The sequence below is a fragment of the Pungitius pungitius genome, chromosome 9 (assembly GCF_949316345.1).
Source record: "Pungitius pungitius chromosome 9, fPunPun2.1, whole genome shotgun sequence".
NCBI lineage: Eukaryota > Metazoa > Chordata > Actinopteri > Perciformes > Gasterosteidae > Pungitius > Pungitius pungitius.
In genome coordinates, this window is record NC_084908.1 from 12,371,163 (window position 1) to 12,395,493 (window position 24,331).

Below are 24,331 nucleotides of genomic sequence, written 5' to 3' on the forward strand. Positions count from 1 at the left end.
GAACTAATCCAACTGGTTTGAACATAACAATAACAAGAACTCAATTCAAAAACATAAACTGTGCTAAAAGTGCATCTGACTGCATGAGAAAATCAACAACCGACTCCAAGCAAAATGACCCTTGACAGCAATTATTCTGCATTTTCATCCTGAACTACAGACATGTAAAACTTACAAAAAACTGTAAGTAAGTGCTGTTTTTCTTTTAACATTGATATTCAATAGAATAGCCAATTGTAAAAAAAACACTTCATTCAAACTGGACGTATAACAAAAGAAAGCTCTTCATCAAAACTATACGTGTTTGCTCTGGTTTGGTCAAAAATGAACCCTCAAAACTCTCAACGTTATTTCACCACGCTGATTGTAAAACACACCTAATTCAGACTCAACCGACACCAAGTAAGAGTCTTTGTTAGCCCGGTCTCCGAGTTGCGGGTGAAGTGTGAATGACAGGACTCAATCCACCTGCCACTCTCTGCTGTTGCTGCCCTTAGTTCTATTAATAGCTCACGTTTGAGTTAGGCCTGTAGATCCAATCTGAGTAAAGATTAAGCAACCAGGATGGCAATTTGTGGCCTCAAATTTGTTACGATTTTGGCCGGCTTAGAACAGCGGCTGTTTTTTTGGTAGCTATTATGGAACACATTTATAAATACATTTATAATCAGCCAAATGTTGGTATAGAGTTTGACTGCGGAGACAGAAATGAATCTGTCAGAAATATGGGAGGTGCAGAGTTTTTCATCATGGATATCATAAAAGTTTAATTTAAATGTTCCAATCAATATGTACTTCAACAGCCACAACAACACTGCAGAAGAGTTTCCATTTAATGGCTGCAGGTGAAGCTCCAGGTTCTGTCATCATCTTTCCGGGTCACTAGTTTCTGCGTCGTCACATTTCCAAATTGACATGAATAAAGTCCTGATTGTAGTGAATAAAAAAAGACAAACCTTCTACAATACACTTTGTCTTCCACCCGCCCCGGAAGGCTTCCTGCCTATCACTCTTTCAACAAAGATACACCGCCTGCCATTTCAAAATGTTTACCATTTGGGAAGTTTACCGCCTTCACATGCAGTGATAGAATAAGCCCTTCAGTGCTGGAAGCCATGGACTCGCCCATGACTACAGCAGGCAGCCAGTCGTGATGAATGAGCCCTCGGTCTCAAGCGACGTGAGCTCCTCCAAGGGAACCGTCCGTTCCATCCAGGAACAGCAGGACAAACAATCACAGCGTAGATTTGGATCAATTAAGACCTCAAAATGAATACAAACTGTATTAAAATCATTTTTCTTTTGTCATTTTTCGTTTTTTTGTACTGCTAACATCAAGTATTTGAAGGTCTCTCATGAGCACACATGGTGGGCGTGGATGACAGAGTGCCAACCACACACAAGTCTGAATGGAAACCAACCGAGCTGCCATCATTCAGAGTGCATCTTTCACCATGATTCAGGTATATTTTGCCAGTGCGATTCAAAATAGGGTGATGGTGCCATTTGAAAAAGAGCATGTTTTGGTTTTCTTACAAGCACACAGTGCTGGTGGTTCACCTGGATTTTCTATGTAATCCCATGCAGCAAAAAAAGAAAAAGTTATTCAGGAGGGGGATGAGACGTCAAATGGCCAGAAAAAAGCCAGATTAAGAAATCTCACTCACTCAAAGTTTATAGTATTATTAATGAATTCCTTTACTCATGTAAAATAATCCCCTTATTTAAGAGTGCTCGATATTCATTCAAAACAATGTTCATTAAGAAAAGTATACGTGTCTTATCTGTGAATTAAGAAAGTATACCCTGGCTAAATGTACAGTAAAGTAAAGTAATTGCTGGATTCTCTCAAGCAATTTTAAGACTTTTATGCATATTTTGTGATCTGGGTCTTGAGTCGCAATTATTATTATTTATATTTTTTTTCAATATTTCATATTGCCAGTCATGTGGTTGATGGTATGTTTAGGTGCTCATGACAATATCCCCTGAAAGATAATATACATTCAGTGATGTTCAAACACTTTGATCCAAGCCAAAAGCTGCAGGTGACTTTAATCCTTTCCTTTTTTTGCTGAACAATATGACTGTTATCTGAACCAGGATTGAGTAATATTCGGGGCAGAATAAAGGAATAAATCAGAATCTTAGAGGAATAAACAATATGCTATCCTTGATGTGCGACCACAGAGTAAACCCTTTCTTTTGCTTCTAAATCCATCCAAACCTCCGGCTCCATTCTTTAAAAAAATACTGATTGGCAACAAACCTTTGAGAATGTCGGATACTTGGATGCGGTTCAATGACTTTGGCTGCCAGCCTTTGTCACATGTGCCTCGAGTGTTAAGTGACCCACCTGCGTGACGAGGGGCTCCAGAAGCCGCTCCACCGTCAGCGTGCGGATTTCAAGGCTCTTCGGGTCCCATTTCAACAGGATGGGGGAGGTGGCGGTCGTCATGGTCTCTGTTCACAGCAGAAGAAAAAATAAATGCAATTATTGAGAAGAACACATCACTTTCCACGCAAACATTTGTTCATGAGGGGTAGAGGGCGCTCACACACAAAATGTAGTTTAGCTGCGCCAACGGTTTAAATAGAGCCGTTTTTGTATACAAGTCAGCAGCCATGAACGTTTCTCTAAACCTGATTTCGCTGAGGACACAGTGGTGGAAGCCTTATTAATGGGGCTCTATTGTGTTGTACAATTCTTCCGCATTCAGTGCTTGGAGCAGTCGTACTGACCGACCGGTAGGTTTCCCTGAGACGCACTCACAGAGGTCTGCCAAAAGGTGGGTTAGATGATCAGGAAGACAATTGAATACATTTTTGGTCTTCCTTTTTTTTGTACATTTTAATGGGATCACAATTACGAACACGATGGACTGAGGTATTGAAATGTGAAATGCTCCACCCACTATCAGAATCCAGCGTTTCCTGAATTAGCCTGCAGCCAAGGGGCAATCAAAATGGTTCTGCTTGTGGGAAGCTGTCAACCACCAGGCCGCCTGTGGAAAACCTTCTTCAATGTTGCTGCAGCACTCACAGCCTATGAGTAATATTATATCTTTTACTCTGTTGTATAACAGAGCACAAACAGACCAGTATTTAGATGTTTTCTTATTGGTCTTAGACATGTGTCTAAGGTTGTATACCCATGCTTAATTGGTCTATTGATTGTACAGTAAATTAAGGGTAAAGAGATGTATTACTATCAGTTGAAAAGCTAAATTACATTCGTCTTCGTTTTGATATGGAATTGTCCACGTTACTTCAAATCATTGAAGAACAAGCATTGCACTATGGGAGTGAGGCTCAGAGAAAAGCCAGAGAAAGGTTGGGAAAAAAAAACACCAAAGCCTGTAAGCCTGATGTGAAAAGCTGCACTCCTTAGATGGTGCTGAGCTCTGCAATATGAGTCTCTATCGTTTAACTCTTTAGACAATCTGGTCCTTAACTTGGAATCTGTTTTCATTATAGTTTATGAACCCCTAAAGCTCTGTGGGGTTACATTAGGTGAAGATGAGGACTGAACAGCTGGCATGGGAGTAGCAGTCTCTTTGACCGCGGGGATGCGTTTCTACAGTAAGCAATTTCCCAAATGGGCCAGCTGCGACGGGCTCGCAGCTGCGTCGATGTCAATGAGGCAGAAGGGAATAAAGGATGTTGAAGAGAGCAACAGATCTGGGCCGGAGGCCACTAGTACTACAGTGCAGTGGGTTAAAGATGGATAAAGGAAGCAATAAAGTTAAATGAATAGCAAAGTCTCTTTCAAGTACTATCTGAGAATGCACTATTTAAAGTTAATAGGGAATGGAAATATTTACTGTATGAATGAAATAATGAATGTAATACTGTAATAACCTATTCGGAAATAATTCTGATGATGTTTATGATGATACAATGTTTGTTGTATTTGGTGACAGCTAATGGGGATCCTTTTAATAATAAACATTCCAGTCAGAATCCGTCATAAATAGCAGCTTGACATTACACAAAGTGAGAAGTGTTGAACATAGCGGTGCAGCCTCAGTTTAATTTTTGGCTAAACCCTACAACCAATGTGCAATGGAGACATATTTTCACACATTGCAAAAGATAAATGAACAAGCTCACACTTTAGTTGGTGATGCACTCTGCAAGCCAGTAGAGCTTTCGTTCTTATTCAAGTTTTTAAAAAAGTCCGGGAGGTAGTCACCAGCAGCGAGCCGTTTAGTCAGGAGCTCTGGAAGACTTGATATGACGCCTCTGACAGTCTCCCGTTTTGAAGACTAGACTAGTTTCCAGAGAGCGCGTTGTGCACTCGGTGAAAATGAGCGATGCAAATGCAGGGGGAAATGCCCCCGATGGGAAAACAGCAGCGCTGTGAACCCTCCAGGGTGCCATTGTAATGCAATAAACTGTCGACAGTGGAACTTTTCAAAGACGGGGTTGGAACTGGTCCTGACACATTGTGTAACACAAGCAATTATACGGAGTGGTTTGTCGGGATATTGGTTATATGTGATACGTCATAGTGATTGTGTCAGCTAATGCTGAACTGAAAATGTTTTCAAATTGAAACAAAATGATTTAGTTCTCTGCACTAATTCACTAAGTTCACTTTTGTTGGAAATCATATAGAGCCGCAATTACATTGTTACACAAGTCACGCTGATTGTAGCGGACTGAGAGCAACGCATGCGAAACACAGTGGTCAACAGCATTTCACATTTTCCAGTGGCCATGGTCACGTACAGTGCATTGTGTTATGCAAGCACATAACGGACAGATTTAGTTCAAGCCTTTAAAAAACGTGGCTTCTTCTTATGATGCAGAAAATTAGCACGGAAGCAAAGTGAAACTCACTCAGTTATGTTTCTACATGACAGAGTCTCCCATGAAGCTTGAAGGAAACAGCTGACAGACTGTCATCTGTCGATTAATAATGCCTTAATTGTGCATGTTCAGCAGCACTCTATAACAACAAAATGTGATAATATAGAGGTTACACATATATGCCTAATTGACTCAGCATTCCCACAGTCAACATAAAAGACCCTTATACACATACATATTTCACAGTTATGTAGCAAAACCAAATATTTGTAAAAGATATATATAAATATATATTGTGACACAATGTCCTGAGCTCTCGTCAGCGTCGCCCTGGAAACGGAGCAGGCACATCTGCACCTGCTCATCACGGGATGAGCGGCCACACCTGCGCGCCATCAGACGCTGGCTTAATAAGCCTGATAGTCACACACTGGGGGGGAAGAGAGATGTCCTCCAAGACTCGTGTAACGCTACCTCCGTTAGTTCTCCCAGAGAGCTAGTGAGTGACCGCCAGCCCTCCTTCCCCACGGACCCACGCAGCACCGCGCCCTGAGAGGAAGAAAGAGAGAGAGAAACGAGCACCGAGCCCCGGGAAAAACCCCTCACGGGAGGCTATCCCTCCTTACCTGCCACCTAATAATATCCGCCCTTCGGGGCACTTCCCGTCACCCTCGCGTCGTGTTCTTCTTCACCCCATCACAATATATATATATATCTTCCTATTATTTATCCAAACAGAGCGGTGTGGATGACAGACTGCCAACCACACACAAGTCTGAATGGAAACCAACCGCGCTGCCATCATTCAGAGTGCATCTTTCACCATGATTCAAGTATATTTTGCCAGTGCGATTCAAAATAGGGTGAAAAAAAAGAGCATGTTTTGGTTTTCTTACAAGCACACAGTGCTGGTGGTTCATCTGGATTTTCTATGTAATCCAATGCAGCAAAAAAGAAAAAGTTATTCAGGAGGGGGATGAGACGTCAAACGGCCAGCAAAAAGCCAAATTATGAATATTACAAATGACAAATGAAACCCCTCCTCAGCGTTTGCTCTCAATCATGTCATTGTTGGTAAGATCCAAAACATCATCGTGTATTTGATTTTAAAAAGCTGTCCACATTGCAAACATGGAGGTGAAAAAAAGGGCCTGATTTTGAAAGTACAAGAATTCTTAACAAGAAGAGCACACTCACTCAAAGTTTATAGTATTATTAATGAATTCCTTTACTCATGTAGAACGATCCCCTTATTTCAGAGCGCTTGATATTCATTAAAAACAATGTTCATTAAGAAAAGTATACGTGTCTTGACTGTCTGTGAATTAAGAAAGTATACCCTGGCTAAATGTAAAGTAAAGTAATTGCTGGATTCTCTCGAGCAATATTAAGACTTTTATGCATTTTTTTATGCATATTTGTGGTTGATGGTATGTTTAGGTGCTCATGACAAGATCCCCTGAAAGATAATATACATTCAGTGATGTTTAAACTCTTTGATCCAAGCCAAAAGCTGCAGGTGACTTTAATCCTTTAATCTACATGAGGTTAAACTGATCTCCATTCTAGGACTTCAAAAATAATAAATATTAGTTGACATTACAATCATTGTAATTATTAAATGAACAGGATTGATGGAAGTATTGACATGCTCTTCTCGTAGAAAGCTTTGCTTCATATGGAATCAAGCTCTTCTTACAATTGCATCACGTGAAAAACTTTCTTGAATATTGCTTCAGCACCAGAGAAGCAGAATAAATATCACACATGGTCTAAAAAAAAAAAATAGATCAATATCCCTCCCAATAAATAATAAAACTCTGCGTTATCAGTGTTTCCGGAGCGTTCAATAAAACCACAGCGTGATGTGGTTTTATTCAATTGTCTGGTTTCATTCAATCAAATTCTCTCAAATGAAACTCGCCTTCTGTCGCACAGTTTTTTTAAGACCCAGTCTTGGGTTTCTTAACAGCCCGCACAGAAAAGAATGCATCCATGGAAGAGGAAATATGGTTGAGCAAGCAACACGGAACGCTTTACCACTTCTGTTGTGCTTTCCCTTTCACTTCCTTGTCCCTGAGGCAGCATATCTCAAATCAACACAAGTCTCCGATATATTTACGGCATGCGCCTTATTTTTCAGGAGGCCAGCAATCCCCCTAAGATCTGTTTCATTCAACAAAAAAACATGTTTTGGTGGGGAGCCAGACTTCGGTTGTTGTAATCGGTGAGATACCCCACCATCTGCTGTGTGTGTGTGTGTGGAAATTGGTCAGAGCGAAGCAAGACAGATAGGAATAGAAAATGATTGGTTTACTCCTTAAGTGATTGTGCATGTGCTGTCACTTTGCGCTCACCACTTTAGCATTGTTATTGCTTACGCATTGTCATATTAATGCAAAATGAACGATATCTGAATCAGATATAACTCAACAAAACAGCTACTAAAAGTAGCCCTGGAGTGTGTGTGTGTGTGTGTGTGTGTGTGTGTGTGATTTCTTCTTTTGTTTAGTGTTGTGAAAAATACAATTTTACCATTAGATACTAAAAAATGTGCCGTTTGCAACATTGAAAAGTAACAGTCTGTGATAAAGTCACAAATTGGAAGGCTCATTGTGTAGGATAACGAACCATCAGTCGTATCACCGCCTCAGTTCCACAGTACTTGCAAGAACTTTTCACTGCACTATTATGCACTGTAATTGACTTAATCACTCCATTAGGGACGGGACTAAAAAGAAACCACAGAACGATGCAGCACTCCAATGCGCCCAAAACATGCCCACAAGCAAAATCATAAATCAAGACCACGATGTCGTTCCTCGTGTGAGTTGTCGCTTGGAACAACATACGGACGCTTAGGGGTGTCCATATGTCCATTTCTACCTTATTTAAGTGAGTTCCCTCCAGATGCTGCAGCCATCCTCCACAGTCGGAAACCATATATATACATATATATGGTATATATATATATATATATATATATATACACACACACCGTGACTGATGCTGGAGGGAGACTCCAGATCGGCTGAACATAGATATTGGTGTGAAAGCATGTCAGACGCAAAACACATGCAGTACACGTTACTGCTTGTGGCAGTTAACATTAAAAGTTAAATTAGGAATCATGGCGTATGGGATATCACTTGAGATAAAATTTGGGATGCCACACAATTTTGGTCGCTAGTTTGCACGTTGGCATTCCTTGTAAGTCAGCTCATTTGTCACCTAATGCCGGGTCCTCTTTATACCGTTTGTTTTTTATTGCCCATTAAACAATATTATCGCCGTAGGTTCTGCTTTTGTCAGCTCCTGTCTGGAATAATGCTGATGACATAGCAGAGAGAAAACCTGCAAGGGGATGTTAAGTGATTACCTCATTCAAGCAGGTGTTAAACGAGTTGCCCATTTCTTTGAGGCAACTGCCGTAAAAAAAACAGGAATTTTAGTTGAAATTAAAACAATTCAAGAAGAATTTATTTCTTATTGTATTCGAGATATTGCAATTAGAAAGGACAGCAAACAAGGAAGAGGAGTTACAGACAATAAAAATAAATAGTTGGTGATGTGTTCTGTCTCTTAACATTACAAAGAAGCTCAGCTTACCTCTTGAATACAACAATATACTATATGTATATTTACTAGATATTTCTGGTTTCTGGTCTATTAAGGCAACACCCTGTCCGACATCATTATTAAACCAGTTAATATCCACCATAAATATTTAGTCCCTACGTGGAAGCAATAAAATGTCTACGTTTAAATATAATTGTCAGGTTGTGCGAGGTGTGTGCAGTTGTTATTTTCTGCAACAAAATAAACCCTAATGAATGCACATGTATAATAAAAAGGGTTCCAGATTAAATCATTGCAAAAAAGGATTATACACTGCCTTCCTTAACAATGATTGATGTATTGATTGACTGTTGCCTTTCTACATGAATAACAATGTTGCTGGGCCCTATTTACTGTGTTAAAAGGAGCTTGCTCTAGAACTACTGAAAACTCAACATTCAATATAAACGCATGACAAACAGCTAAAGCTGATGAAACTATGATCTCATTATGAAAGCGACCCGATCTAATTCAACCGCAAAACGAACAAGTGCAACAAGGAGATGGAGAGAGCTCTCTGACAGCTCATTAAGATTTGTGTTCAGACTACGGTGAACACCAGCCACCTCTGAGCGGCTCATGGATTCAATCTTATCGGGCACAGACTCATTAATTTAGTGACATTTTGATTCATGTAAAAATCAAATGATACACCTTACTACACACTTCCAGGATATCATGTGGAAAAAAAAGAGAAACAAAATTAGTTGGCTGACATGGGCTGCACCCAAAATATCCCGTAGAAAGAAGCAAACAGGCTTTCATTAAGATGCCAGTGATACTACCTATTTCCCCCGCCATCTTTCATCTATCAACACGTCGCTCGTGCCGTACTCACAGTGCAGTTCAAATGAGATTCTTTGCTTGTGCTTAAATAAATTTTTGGTTGGTTACATCGTTATTGTTCTTTGTAATGATTCTATATAAATGATTGCAATGTATTTTGTTTTTAATGGGAGTGCATCGTCGATGATCCTCTGCTGTTCTCAGACTCTCTAACTGTAGCAGGAGGATGAGTGCGTCTGAACATATCAGGTAAACACGGACCCAGCAGAAATTCCGCTGAGTCACACCTCTGTTGTGTGTCTGTATTGAGCGCCTGGCATTCAGAACTACTCCATACAGCAGTCTAGGAACAATACCAACGAAAACACATGGCATAGTAGGCCTCCGTTCTGTCGGCCCGGGCCGACACACACACACACACACACACACACACACACAGAGGCCCCCGGGCCCCCCTCCCATGTGTGGTGATACAGCTGGACTGCAGCAGATGGACCTTTGTGACACGATTGAGTGCCTGACTGTTATTGACGAATCATCATTCGTCAATAACTCGGAAGTGGTGTCACAATACGTACAACAGTGGGGTCGTGACCAGACATCAAAATGTTGTGTTTCGGGACTATTACCAACGGAAGGGACGGCTCTCTTGTGATGCACACCGCCGCTTAAAAATATACAAACTCGACGTGCAAGTCTTGAATCGTCTATTTAATCGAAATGTGCTTGCGAAAAAGCGTTCGCTGTCCTCGGGGAATGTAGAAGCGAGACCGAGGACGCGCCGTGTCGGGTACGGCAGTGAAATATAAAAGTCCCATCGTATGGCCCGGGACCCTTTGTGAGGTTGGATTGTGGATCCCACTGGAGACCCACATCTGTTGCTGTTGAAAGGGACCAAGACCCAATTTGAAGAGGAAGCCCGGGTGTGTGGTCAGAGCCGGCGGGGGGGACCGCATCGCTGCACAGGCCCCTCCGGGAGGGTTTTGCGGACAGGTTTGGGGATTAATTAAACGGTATATATTTTCACACGAGGACATGGGAGGCAGCATACATTATAAATTCTAGATTTACATTTAACGATTCACAGTAGAGACCTGTGCCTGTGCTAACATTTCTCACTTTACAATAATTGGTCTCTGAGAGGAAGATATATGCACACATTATTTTAAAAAGGTCAGCAGACAACTCGCAAAATATGAACTCCTAACAGGCATATTAATTCATCTGATAACATATTATATTCAAACGTAACTTTTTGGAACAGTGATACGATAGTATCCTCCATAAATCATGGATGCTTAAGCCAACCAGCACACTTACATGTGTGTGCATTTTGTGATTTTTTATTTACTGAACAAATAATGGAAGTAATTCGTGGAAAGCATTTATTTATATTTAAGTCTAATGATTTTTTTTAGGTCCAGTGGTCTTGCAGGCTGAATCCAAATCAATACCGCTCACTCTGTGATTTCATGTTACAGTGGATTATCCTCCCTGCTACGAGTGTATTAACAAATGAGGTTAATACATGATAAGCATTCAGGGAGCAGATAATTAAGGTCAAACTAAGCAGTGAAACCGTAAAATTGCGCCATACTAATGTTTATTTACATGTAGAATGAGGAAAAGGGAACGCTTGTCTGGTCATTTTGTCCTTGATTGACAGAAACATCTTTTCTGTTTTCTTTTCCGTTTCTTCCACAAGAAAACAACATCATAATAGAACAGCTCTTCACAAAAGGAAGATGAGAAGATGATAAAAACATTCCACAGAGTGCGAGCACAAGACAATCTTTGAGAGTAAGACCTTGGTGAAACTTTTGATTATTGGTCGTCTCCATGGACACAGATATGAGCACGATTTAGTAAAATGACGGGGCAGTGAACATAAAGCTAATGCTTGGTCTCACTACCATACAGGAGCGCACACATTTCTTTAAAAAAGGTGTAGCAACGGCTTTCCGGGTGGGAGAACTACTCTTCTTTGAACATGCTGAGCCCTGAGAGTGTGCGTACCCATGCGTATTTGTCACGGATCAAAATAATGTATACATCTTAACTCGGCTTGCGGTGCATAAAATGGGCATCGGGGCGCCTTTACCATCCGGCACTAACTTCGCCAGTGCGATTCCCCGTCATTTGTCATGATGGAAAGTTATTATGCCGACACTGCACTGACCCAGATTTCGAGTGGAGTCAAGCACATGCACACACTTGCGTGGCAGCGGCGGGAGAGTCCCTAAAAGCAGCAGTCTTCTTTGACTGGTGGGCCTCTTCTGCATATAGCACCATTGGTACATATTCATGTTTATATCATCATTTATTTGTTTTTCATTTGGTCACTATATTCCAGTCTTGTCGTTACGCTGTGAATGAGTGAACAGGGATATATAAAATAGCGTTGAAAACTAATCTAAAAGTAAAAATGCCACGTGAGAGAGTCTCAGGCAGAACTGGAGTGTCCTGGCCAGATGTTGCAGTCCAAGCGTCCCGCACGGTGAACCCGAAACTCCCAACTCATTCCCAAGATGAACTTTAAAATGCATTACTATGCAGGGTTCGCTTAAATCACGATGCAAACTTTCCTTTGGAGGGTTACGAAGTTGAATGCCTCTTCCCCCACAACTACACAGCAGCGTGTGTGTGTCAACATAAAATGCGTAACGCAGAGGAGGGCGCTGCTTTCCACTGCAATCACGTTTTTGTGCCAAACTGAATAGTTTTAATTACTTAAGCATGACAAGATTCACGACCTTGCAGGAATCTCATCAAGTGCTCTCCCTTTTATTCACTTCACGGAAACGAGAAGCAGGGGCAGGGTGCAAACCGTTATTAGCTAGTTGCACTATGGTCATGTTTTAATGAGTGACTCCCCGTTATGTATTTTGGGCTTGCATAGGTGGATTTTACTTGCCAACATTTAGTGGGACGAATATGGCAAAATAATGTACCAATGCATCCCCAAAGGCAACAAATAAGACAGCAAGTAGGTTAGAATGGATCTAAAGAAAAGCAGGATTATAAAAAATAATAATAATTATGAGGAAGGACCTCAAGGATACAGTAAATATAAAAGGAGGCGCGACATAATTATTTTTTGTTCACAAAGAATACAAATCCACAGGGCATCTTTTGACATTTGAAATGCACATGTTTGTTTACCAATGTCAGGTGGGGACGCGGTCGAGGGCAAGGAGGGAGGACTCAAATGCGGGGTTGAAAAAATAAAAGACTTTAATTGTCAAAAACTCAAAATCAAAATCGCTCCAACCAAAAAAGGGAGGAAGGAGGAGAAAACAAAACAGACAAAAACAGGGACCTGGACTTGAAGACTTGAAAACACGAAACAGACTTGACTTGACTTACTTGACACATGAACGCTGACATGTAATGACGCCACACCAGACAAGGGACTCACAGGGCTTAAATACACAAGGGAGGTGCAGGTGATTGAACACAGGTGGAAACGATCAAGCACGGCAGACAATCACAGGGGAAGACAGGACAAGGCAGGAAGTGAAGTTACCCAGGAACACCAGAGACATGAAAACTACAAAATAAGACAGAGCAGACCCAAACCGTGACAACCAAAGAGAATCCATCCCCTGCAGGGCTGCTCACACATGCTGCGAAAACAACACAGTTTTAACAAATTATTAACTTTGTTATTATCCTGCCGGCCTCGCAGGCCAGCATTTGTTCTTCCCATCATTCACAAAACTCCTTTTCAAACACCAATATGTACTGTTCTACCACTAAGAAAACTTCTATTTGGAAACTTTTCCCAGTCTTCAGCAGATGCTCTTTTTTTTTCGGGCACTTTCTTTCGATCAAAGAGCTTTTTAAGAGTGATTCCACACAAATGCTGTGACAAGATGATTACGCCTTTTCCATCTGTCTGAATGGGACAATGAGTCATCTGACCGAGCTCTGCAGCCTCCCAGTGAATGCCGCAGACATACAGAAAATGATCTACTTTACAATTATAAATTCCATTATTTCTGTATTGCAAACACTCAGGGACGGAGGAATTGTGAGAGAAACAAATAAGCGACAGCGTTCCCAGAACGCCAAAATGGATGTTGTGCATGTCAGCATGACTGGCTTTTGCATGGGTACATTTGTCAGTGCCCGGGCCCCGCTTTGTGCAGTAGTGGACATTATGTGCTGTGTGTCGGGGCTCGTCAAACCTCGCACACAGGCAACACACAATGCAATAACGGCAAATTCAAGTTAGTAAACTAATGCATCTTCCTACATACCCTTTGCAAACCCGCTCGCCTCAAAGACATCTAGATGAGTGCTGCATTCATCTAGGACAAGTGTCGAAATATTTACTGTTGTGTTAGCAGTATAGGAACAAATATGTTATATAATCATATTATTTCAGTTAAGGGGAGTAACGCAACACAGACATCACAGCTTGACCAAATAACTGTTGTTGTTCAAGTAAAAGAAAAAAGAAGAAGTGTGTTTAGATATCGGGTTATAGAACTGAACACAATGAAAGTTCCTGGGACCAAGAACCAATAACCATACTGTGGACGAAAGTCTCAGAAATAGTGATCACCCACAAGGAATGTGGAACAGGACTTGGATTATTGACAGAGTGGAGGTTTGATTTTACACATTGGCTTTTACATTCAGATCCTTAAAATATATTAGAGCTTATTTCCTTAAAAATACTAATTAAAAGTCTCAATCTACAAACACACATCATAACAAGGATGTTACCTAAAAGCAACAAACAATGACATGGTGTGTGTGTGTGTGTGTGTGTGTGTGTGTGTGTGTGTGTGTGTGTGTGTGTGTGTGTGTGTGTGTGTGTGTGGAGGAAGTAGGAAAACAGAAAGATGGCTCAATCTCTCTAATGATTACGCCACTTGAGACTCCAAAAATGGCTGCGTGGTCTCATAAGAGCGAAGCCATGCGAAGGAGATGCCACACAATGGTCACATCGCAATGAGACAGAGGAGCAGAGCGTACACACCACATGAAATCTTAACCAACTGTTCAGCAGGACCTTTAACTCGTAGAGGACAGCTCACCGGCTCCACTGGCGGCGGCCGATCTAAACGCGACGAAAGCTTAACAGCGTGGAACAGCACTATTACAGCGGCAACGGGCCTAACGGTTTTGCTACCCAACGCTAAACAGGAGCCAGTGGCCCGTGAAATACACAAAGACATGGTAAATAGCGCAGTCCCCTTAAGCGAGGTTACAAGCACACGTGGCCTCCCCCCCCCTCCCTTTCCAGACTGAGGCCTCTCACTTGAGGTCGCGTCACAGCTGTTTGTGCATTTTGCAGGCGGGATTTCTCCCGGGCTGATTCTTGACAGGCGGCACAGAGGTTTCCGAGTCCCAGTGGCGACCAGCGGGTTGTATTCAAAGCAAGAGTCACGCATGGGAACCACGAGTGATTTGTACCACAAGTATGCGCGGTTGGACGGTAAAAGCGAGAATGACACACACAAATCACAATGCACATTGTTTGCGGCCCACGCCACGTTACTAATGCCCGGGTTTTACCTCTAGAAAAATTCACCAGATGCCTGTTACTATGGAAATGAGACTCATCTTCACCCTTGAGGCGGGAAACTAGTCGATAAATTATTGCTTTGACCACCTCCAATCTACAGCTGGTGCTGTAGCTACAATTGTTCTCCTCACAATCTTGACAGGCAAAACGAAATGACATGTTGTGGTGAGTTGGGATACAGAGCATGCAGAACATATTCCATTTTAAAAATCACCACAGAAAAATACTGTTGTTTTAAAGGATAATCACTTATTGTGCTTTGCCCAAAAACAACAGGAAGCAGGATCAGTTGCTTAAGTGAAAGTGCTTATTATACTGTTGGAACAAGCTGGGCCAATTTTGATGAAAGAGCCAAGCCATATTGGATGGTACACGTGCACAACAGGACTACCATATTTAAGACAACGTATCAATGCACCCCCAAATTGAAAAATATATTATTTGATGATGAAAGTCAAAGGCATCTCAGTTTGCATGTAGAGAGTCATTCTTGCAGTGTAACATAGACCCATAAAGGGGAATTTAAAGGTCCACATTTTCTGGAGGAATCCGGAAAAATTCCTACACGCACATTTACCAAAAAACAAAACAAACAGCGAGCCAAAGAATAAACCATAGCCACATGTGTTTTGACTAATGTGGGCATGAATAAACACATTTCTCCCATGAATCGGTGCATGAAAAAGAACCAGAATTCAGAATATGAAGTGTTTGACCTTAGACTCCAGACTTAATTTGTGTCACCTTGGCTTTACTCTTTCTTTTCACTATTCATTGCATCAAGTTGTCTGCCTTTTTTAAAAGTACTTGCTTACGTGTTTAAGTCTACAGGTCAATGCCACTTATCACTTGGCCAATCTTAGAAGCTACAGTTCACTGCCACAGGCAGAGTCACAATCCATTAACCCTGTCTTACGAGTGACTGCAGTAGAGATAACTACCAGCATGAAGACAATACAACACTGCATATGGCAAATCGCTGCAGCGTAAGCGTCTCCATCGAAACCGTAACAACTAGCCCCCACATCTTCAAGTCTACCTGATATTCTGCACTATGAGGATTCAAAATCATGATAATTTCTCCGACAGCCCACAATATTCTTTACATCTTGAAGATGAGGGAATTATACACTCAGTCAAAAACCTGGTGGGAGTGTTTTGCTTGCACATTGCAGCATCAGGCAATACACACAATGGTGTAGACAAGAGCGTTGAAACTATTGATTGTCCCGTGTTGTCTCTATGAGCCTCGTTTCTCAAGACAGAACCAAAACATTTGTGCAAGAGCTGGAGTGAGAGCAGGCAATCCTGTTTGCAGTAAGCGGGGCTACCATGACTACTGTGAAGCTCTGCTTCAGTGCAACAACAGGGGGTTTCACCGTGTTGAGCCAACATCGCTTCCTCTCCCAGGAGACGCAGAACAGAAGAATGCACTCCGGACTGCCATTGATTGCAGAGTAAATTATGGCAGTTCCTTATCCCCGGTAACCAGGCTTTACGGCGTCACAAAGGGCATTGTGAAACTGAGTCAAAACATTCAGTGGGTTACACGCAGGTGGCCACAGTAACAGAGGCCGGCTTTACACTTGTAGGTGAACTGAGGAAAAATACATTCTGATGATTACATGCAGGTGGTTGCCGAACCCTGTAATTTGGTATTATCGAATGAGGAATGGGGATTAAGAAATAGGCTACATGCTGGGTGCAATTAATTGTGTTTCGGAGACACCAAACTAAACTGATTTGGCTCAATGGGGGACTGAGCTTTTCATACCAGTTTTGTAGTTAAAATATTTGTTTCCCCTGAAAATCTAATAAAACTCGTATTGAGTTTGCTGAAAGAATCAAAGTGGTAGCAATTATAAAATATCACCTTGTCATTACTGAAGCATGCTTAGTAATGGTCAACACCTAGTATAGAGAATCCTAAATATTTATACTGCTGTAGTCTACTGTTAAATCTCCTGGAGGTTAAAAAATAACCCATGCATAGAAGATAGTATAGAGTAAAGCATTTGCAGTTATTCTCCATTTTCAGTCAAATACATACTTAGAAGTTAATATATTATTCTTGAAGAGCAAAAGTACCGCCTGGCAAAATCTCTGTACTTGACAATTAGATGTATCAAAGGCTGGGAAATGGGAAATCAACAGTTAGTTATTTATTCAACTATACAAAAAAAGAAAGTTAGTTGAGAACAATTATTAGTGTTATTAAATTAACTGTTTGCAACAGTGAAAGCATGAATGCCAAACAGTAGCTGATCCTACCTTCTTAAAAGTAACATTGATATTGATACGGTGCTATTTTAAAGACAAACTTTGGACTGGCAGTAGACACAATTTTTTATTAGTTACAAGTATTGTTATCTAGTAAATAAAAAAGTAATTGACTGAGGCATGTATAAATAATTTTGTTTATTTTCGTTTTATCCATTGCAAGCTACCAGGTCCTCCAGCTAATAAAATGGGTTGGTAAACATATGTAGGGAAGGAGCTGGGTGGGGGGGGGGGGGAGCTGACAGCTAAGCATGCCTCCTTGCCAATCAAAAGTTCGTATTCTAAATCCAGCGACTATGTGACCCCCCCAGAGGCATGCAAGACCCCCACGTCTCCAGTTCCAGTGAGAGAATGTGGCACAGTGCACTCGGTCTCCACTGCAGGGCAGGCCCGCTTGTGTGTATGCAGGGAGAAAAAAAGCCCAACACAACATGCACAACTGTTGTTGAATAGTTGTTCATCCCATGAATGGGGGGGAACAAATGAGCCAAGCATGCCAACAGAGTTCCCCACATAAAAAGCCAGTCAGAAGATGTGGATGAAGCGCAGATGTGTCATCAGTGGCAGTCTGATGTGTGTGTGTGTGTGTGGGGGGGGGGGGGGGTGGGTCAATTCGGAGTGAAAGTGTTCTGTAGAATCAGTTTTGTTTCATGCAAGGTGCCGGGCTGCACACTAATTGTATCTCTGAATCGTGCAAGGTGCTAAGGAGCTAGCACGGACTTAAAAAGTGCCGTTCCCCTTGCGGAGAGAGGCAAGACACCAACACTCCTTCAGGCATTGGCTTCGGAAAACCTTTCAGTCAAGCAGGGAGGCACAATGAATAATTCAAATGGTATAATAATTAAAAAATGATCAGTGTGACCTTTGATATATGCGGGCGATAACGACGGGATGAGTTTATTCGAACTGTGCGCAACAATATCAATTCAACAAAGAGGTCGAAATGAACAAAGAGACATTTAAAAAAAAAAAGCTTTCAAAGAGACACAGAGGGAGTTGGAGCTAAACGGTTCTTCGCGTGAGTGAAGACACGGAATAGTTTCCAACCGAGCCCCGGGCGGGTGAACAGCGGTTTGTGCAGATGTGGGACCGTTACGTTACGAGCGCTAAAGTGGCCGGCGCCCGCTAGCTTAGCCGCTCCGATAGCTTAGCAGCCTAGCTTGTCTCTTTCAGAACTGGATTCGCTGGATAGCGGTGCTCCGAGTGCGGTTTCTCCGACGTTAGCAGACTGGGCGACACGGATTTTTTCCCCACGGACCTCAAGTACGTTAACGCCACGGAAGCATGTGGTTAGTATATTGAGCAGCCAGCTAGGCATTACGCTCCAGGGATTCACTCATTTAACACTGCCCGACTCGCATAATTATGGACCTCGCCTAAGCTAATGTTAGCCGCACAGAGGGTCAGTCAGTGCAGCCAGTGTGATGCTACCGAGCTGCTAGCAACAACAACAAAAAAAGACAGCATCCAGTTGACAAACCCCAGCATTCAACTGACAGTACGCACCTTTAACCGTTGGAGATGACACCTCTTGCAGGTCCACGAACTGTGTGCAGCGCCTGGTTTCACTGAGTATTCCCCCCCCTACCCTCCCCCAAAAAATGGTGTCCTCTTGTGCGGTTAACCCACGGCGAGCAGGGACAGGTCGACTCTATCCGGACGCTTTCCTCAACCGTGTGGTGCTGAATGTGAGGCTACACGCTGCCGTCGGGGTCTTGGAAATGCCTCTTCTTCCTACGCCCGCCTGCGAAATACTGACCCCTCCCAGCGCTCTCCACCACGACAACGGAGTAGGCAGGTGCAGATGATGGTGCGCTAGGAACGGAGAGAACTTGCCATATAGTGGGTCCGTGCGTGGTGGGTTCCAGGGTTTGTCAAATCAGGAAAGCCTCCGATGTTGACGCATGCGTGGTTCACAGTTTGAGGATGCGCCCTGTTAAGTGAGCACATTGTTGGGGGGAGACGTATTGTGGTGGGAGGGTGCTGGCCGATTGCAGCTGTGGTAGGACTTATAGCAATGGCCTAATTGCGTTTATCCCTTGATTGGTTTTTGAAAATAGAAACATGATGCATTTGGAAGTTATATGTGGTTTTTGTATTTTTTGCACACGGAATTATCATTTTTATTAGTAGCATTATTATTAGAATTTGAGCAACCAAAAAATAAAATCGGCAAACTGTTTTGATTGACATACGGAATTGTATTGAAATATGGTTGAAATTCACTTATTACAAAGTCGCAAATCAGTGAAATTACATGTATTGTAATGTAAGGTGGATGGGAAGTGCTGCCTGTGACTTAGTGAACAAAAGCAAAATTAATGAAACATTTTATTCAACATATTCTAGACAAAAAGCCAAGACAAATGTCTTTTTCAATGTAGTTATTTGTAATGCTTGTCATCTGTGCCACTGGGTTGGATCTAGCAGAAAATCAAATAAAAGCTTCACCAGAAACACTTTCAGCTCAGACTCCTGGTGGGTCCCTGGCAGAGAACAGCCCACCTTGATCCCACCCCAATCATGCTCCGCTCCTGCCTTCTACCTGCATGCTGCGGCAGGAAGAGGACAGCTGTGGTCCTGTCTGCAGCACCTGGCCAGAAGCAGAGCCTTGCCTCACAGTTACACTGGTCCCAGTGGGAGCCAACACCACGCTGCCGGAAGCCAAGGCCGTACTGCTCCCACTGGAGTGATTGCAAGGAGAACCAGAACCAGAACACAGCATGGTGGACTGCTGCAGAAAAATTAAAGGTTTCCCTAAAAAAATTCTGGTACCCTACAGGGAACACCAAATGAAAGTTCTTGGTTAAATAATTGAATTCAGTTACTATTACTGCATTAGATTGACTAATTTAAATAGGTTCAACACTTAAGAATACATCAGTAAATCTAATACAATCATCCCTATTTAAAACGCTTCTTTTTTGTATAAATTCATTATTTTCAAATTACGACACAAAAAAACCCAAATGCTAACGTTGCCAGATCCCGCAAGGTTGTGTTCCTGATACATAGAAAGGTCTGAGATATGGGCTTGTCAAAACGGGTCCAATATTTACTTCATTGAATGTAGAGCGGGATGTTTGGAATGCGGAGAACTAATGAATAATTTGGTTCTGGGCACAATCTTTCTGATTGAGATCTGAATCAATAAATCAAAAAAACAGATGTTCTGTTATTTGGCACTTTAAACTAAATAAGCCGGTGGAGAGAGACAGCCACAGCCGCTTGGGTTTTCATTCCTGAAGTCAGAATTGTGGCTACCCAGTCTAAAGAACAGTTTTCCAATTCTTCCCTTTCCAATTTTCCTATTCTTTCATCTATCATTCAACTCGATACATTTTCATGTGAGAAACTTTCTAGATTTTAAATATTGGTAACAGAAAAAAAAAAAAAATGATGGATGATCTCAAATGTTCCCCAGTGAGCATGAGCATTTGGAGCATTGCCCACATAGTGGTCATTATAAAAGTCAGGGTCACGGACTACACTGTGAGCCTGCTGGAGCTCGAACGTGATTGGGTCTACATTGCCGGAGCAGAGCACAATGGGACTTGCTTGAGGCTTTTTAGAGGCTGTGGGATAGAGACAGGCGGCCAAGATTTAAAACGGGGCTTGTTGGAGAACCAGAGGGAGGGCGGCAGTTGCGCAGTATGAATGTACGCCATCGGACAGCCTCCGATGTCCAAGCACTTAACCCTGCACTCTGTCTTCGAGCTCAACTCCAACTCCAGTAAAGTGCCTGCCTAACCACATGTGGCAATCCCGCTGTCAATCTAACCTCATAAACAAATCTAATCTCAGCTCACTCTCAAACAAATTAGGCGTTGCCACTTTTGGTAGAGAGCAAAACAAATGACTAATTTATCAAGATGTCAGCTCACGGTGCGGGCTTTGTGGGAAGACACGCACTCATTTTTAAGCAGAGTCTGTTTACAGAGTCCAAAATGAGCAGGTAATCACCGAAAGCCTCGGAATAGTTATGTCTCTCGCTCGGAAAATGGATTACACAGACTTCAGGCCAACACATTAGATCAGTAAGACACTGCTAAATTAGATAGACCTATGATACTATGCGGCTGTGGCAGAGTCAAATTGGCTGAACACCAACAATCTTATAAGAAAACAGGCACATCAGCAATATTGCACAACAACCCCAAAAAATGACAATGGGGTTTTAGAACCATGGCCTAAACGTCTTTGTGGAAGCAAAATTGACACCACGGTAGTTCAACAGCAACCCTCAATAATCATGATGGTAAGTCATTTATTTGTAATTAATACTATTCCAGTGTACAGCCAGCTGTGAGCATTGACCTTAATCTCCTTGAGAGAAAAAAGTCAGGGACAGCGGCCCATTGCCTCCCATCTGCTCAACTTTTGAGTGCATTGCAGCAATCCAGTACAACGTGTTAGCAAGGCATTATTTATTTGTTAGTTCGAGGACTGTAGTCAGGCGTCTCACAGTGTATCCCAGCCTTGGTTCACTGGCCTCATCCTTCTAGAGTGAAGTGGCACTGCAAACAATCCAGGGAGTTTGAAGAGCTGTCAGCTACTTTATTATATTTAGACGAAGACATCCACAGAATGCAGCACAAGATGAGCATCTTCTTCATGCTCACGCAGCCCAATGTTGGATTCCCTCTGAGGATTTAGCATATTGCTATCCAAACTTTCCTAAAATCCCTTCAGTTTCCAACGCACATTCACATCTCTCTGAAGTGTCCAGCTGGGCTCTCCACTCCGCCCAGGGGAGAGGCACTACAGGGACTGCAATCAGAAAATGGCTTCTACCCCCCTCTCAACATAAAGAGGTCATCACTACACTCAGCCCGCTTCACTTTAGGGATGAATAATAAAGTTATCCAGACTCTTGGCTCTCAAAACCTTCTATTTTATCATGTGATTCAAAGAGATGAGAATACAGAGGACAGGGGTACTGCAATTTTGGATAATGAATATCTCACAAAGAGAATGTATTTATTTTTCTGTTGCTTTGAATCCCTCCATTGTGAAAGTGTAGTTCTGTTGAAAACAGTAGCCACGTGACTGAAATGTTAGTTAGACCAAAATCGTCCAATCGTAATGTAGCATAAAGCATCATAAAAATATGGCACTTTTCTTTGGCAAATCTGCATGGAATATATTCTAACTCTTATCCACCCACTAAAGTTGTGTTTGGAGTACTTTAAAGTAGTTTAGGGCTTATTGTAGCCAGGGCTCTGATGTTGAAAACAAGGCTCACGCCAGTCTAGCTATGAGCATGATTAAACCGGCTGTGCTTTATCTGCTTGGAGAAATGTAATTTTTTTTCGCTGCGATGGTTTCGCGATAACTTACAGAAATAAGATAAATAAAACATACCATCAGAATCAGGGTGATCTGCTGATGCTATTTGGTGTGTTGTCGTCCTATATATAATTATTTTTTGACAGACTGAAAAGGTTCTACACCACTGTACGCACAATTTTTGGACACATTTTTATTTCACTAATATTAAGACAGTTACAGTTGTGTTTGCAGTATTTGTGAGTGTTTTTTGGCTTATTGCAGCCAGGACTCTAATGCTTCCAATAGAATCGAAGCATTCATATCTGTCTTCATGAGGAGAACTCGGCTCTGGCTGCACCATCCGAGTACAAGAACCTTTTTTGTGTGCAAGGTCTGATCTGCCTACAAAGTTGTAAACTATTTTTTACTAAAAATAAAAAAAATCCCTAGTAGTGCAACTTAGTGCTCTAATATTTGCTGGCAGCCTCTCTAGCACCATGGGTCAATAGTTAAAGACTCTTATTTAACACTTCCAATGAAATTCATGTCTTAATATGAAGACATTATATATTATTTGGTGCGGATAAATGACTATTGTTCAGAGTGTGTGAAGTAATTCCACAGTAAAATTCTCAAGCATCTGAATTACAAGTTACTGGACTGTGTGGCTGAAACAACACACCATTAGATTTAGAATGTATCTAGAATGTGTAATAGATCTTTAGTTACTGTGAAAAAACGTGATGGTGGCATGGCCCGTGAACAAGCATTTATGTGGTCCTTTAAGGGGTGAAATATATTAAGTATAATAATGTCTTTTTTATTTACTTTACCATCCCTCTTCACCAATCTAGGACATTTTCTTCTCCAGTAAAAATGCAGTTGTGTTTGTGAGACATACTGTGGATTATTATGCACCCAGGGACGATACGGCATGTTTGTAATCATGTTGCCCTTTCTGTGTCACCAAGCTCCTTGCTTTGTTAGCGTCAGAAGAATGTGCTGACCAGATAAGCTCGTGCGGCATCTCCCAAAGAGGAATACGTTACAATTGGATTTAATTTGAGAATGTGGCATCTCCCTGAATTTTAATTTCTAGGCCTGCATTCCAAACGCAACCCTTCAGAGTAAGGACATCTGGTAGGTTTGATATATGTATATGTTCTATATTGTACAATTCAAAGTTATTGTGTATTTTCAAAAAATATTTTTGCCAATAGTTAGTGTGAAACAAATCACTTGAGATGACAATAGGCATTTTACATCGGAATGCCACTTTCTTAAATATAGACATGCTAAAGAGATCTGTAGAATATCCTAATAAAATCATAATGGTGCAAATGTCTATAAAAGCTGGTAATTAAAGTCTTGTCCTCACACTCAGTACAAGTCATCCCCGCTTCATAACCACATTCTCAGATAGAAAGCTTCACAGCATAAATGAGGCATGTGTGTCATTGCTCCAGCTCTTTGAAAACCTGCATGATGATGTCATGATGGATCATTTTAAGCCCCCCCCAAAAAAGAGAATATCACATATAAGAAACTTTAGCATAATTTTAGATCTTATGACCTTTCATGAGAAAGAAAAGAACCACCGTACAATTAGAGAGCACCTCTGTTTCTCCCAACTGTCAGTGACAAAGGGAAAATGCAGAGCAAAATACGGGAGGGAAAAGGGAGAATGGGACAGTAACAGACAAAGAGACATCAATTATTCATACATCCTGCGTATGTGTTGGGAAGATGCAACTGCATATTCAAACTAAAAACAAGCCATTGCAAATGCCACAGAATCTTCTCCACGGTATTTTGAATAATTGTACCAACAAGGCTGTAAGGGAGGGTTGTAATTACTTTTCTGGCCTTTGTCCAATACATCATTTTCCTTTGAGGATCCCTAAATTAGGAGCAAAGCCATAATTGTCTCTGGCCACTTCTTCAGGCCATATGTGTACATCAGCATTTGTCCTTTTCATTTATAGCTACAAAAGGGTACAAATGTTATATATAACAGAAAAT

At 41.7% G+C, this 24,331-nt stretch overlaps 1 protein-coding gene across 1 annotated transcript in view; it reads right to left on the reverse strand.

Annotated features, from left to right (window-relative positions):
- The window catches only part of ctnna2 (catenin (cadherin-associated protein), alpha 2), a 219,696-nt gene extending 200,754 nt beyond the window's left edge, over window positions 1-18,942 (reverse strand). Inside the window, exons 1-2 of the mRNA XM_037471182.2 lie at window positions 18,545-18,942; window positions 2,357-2,463 (exon numbers count right to left, since the gene is read on the reverse strand). Of these exons, the coding sequence (XP_037327079.1) occupies window positions 2,357-2,458 (102 nt within the window). The 5' untranslated portion in view covers window positions 2,459-2,463; window positions 18,545-18,942. The remainder of the gene's footprint in view (window positions 1-2,356; window positions 2,464-18,544) is intronic.
- Window positions 18,943-24,331: the final 5,389 nt, after the last annotated feature.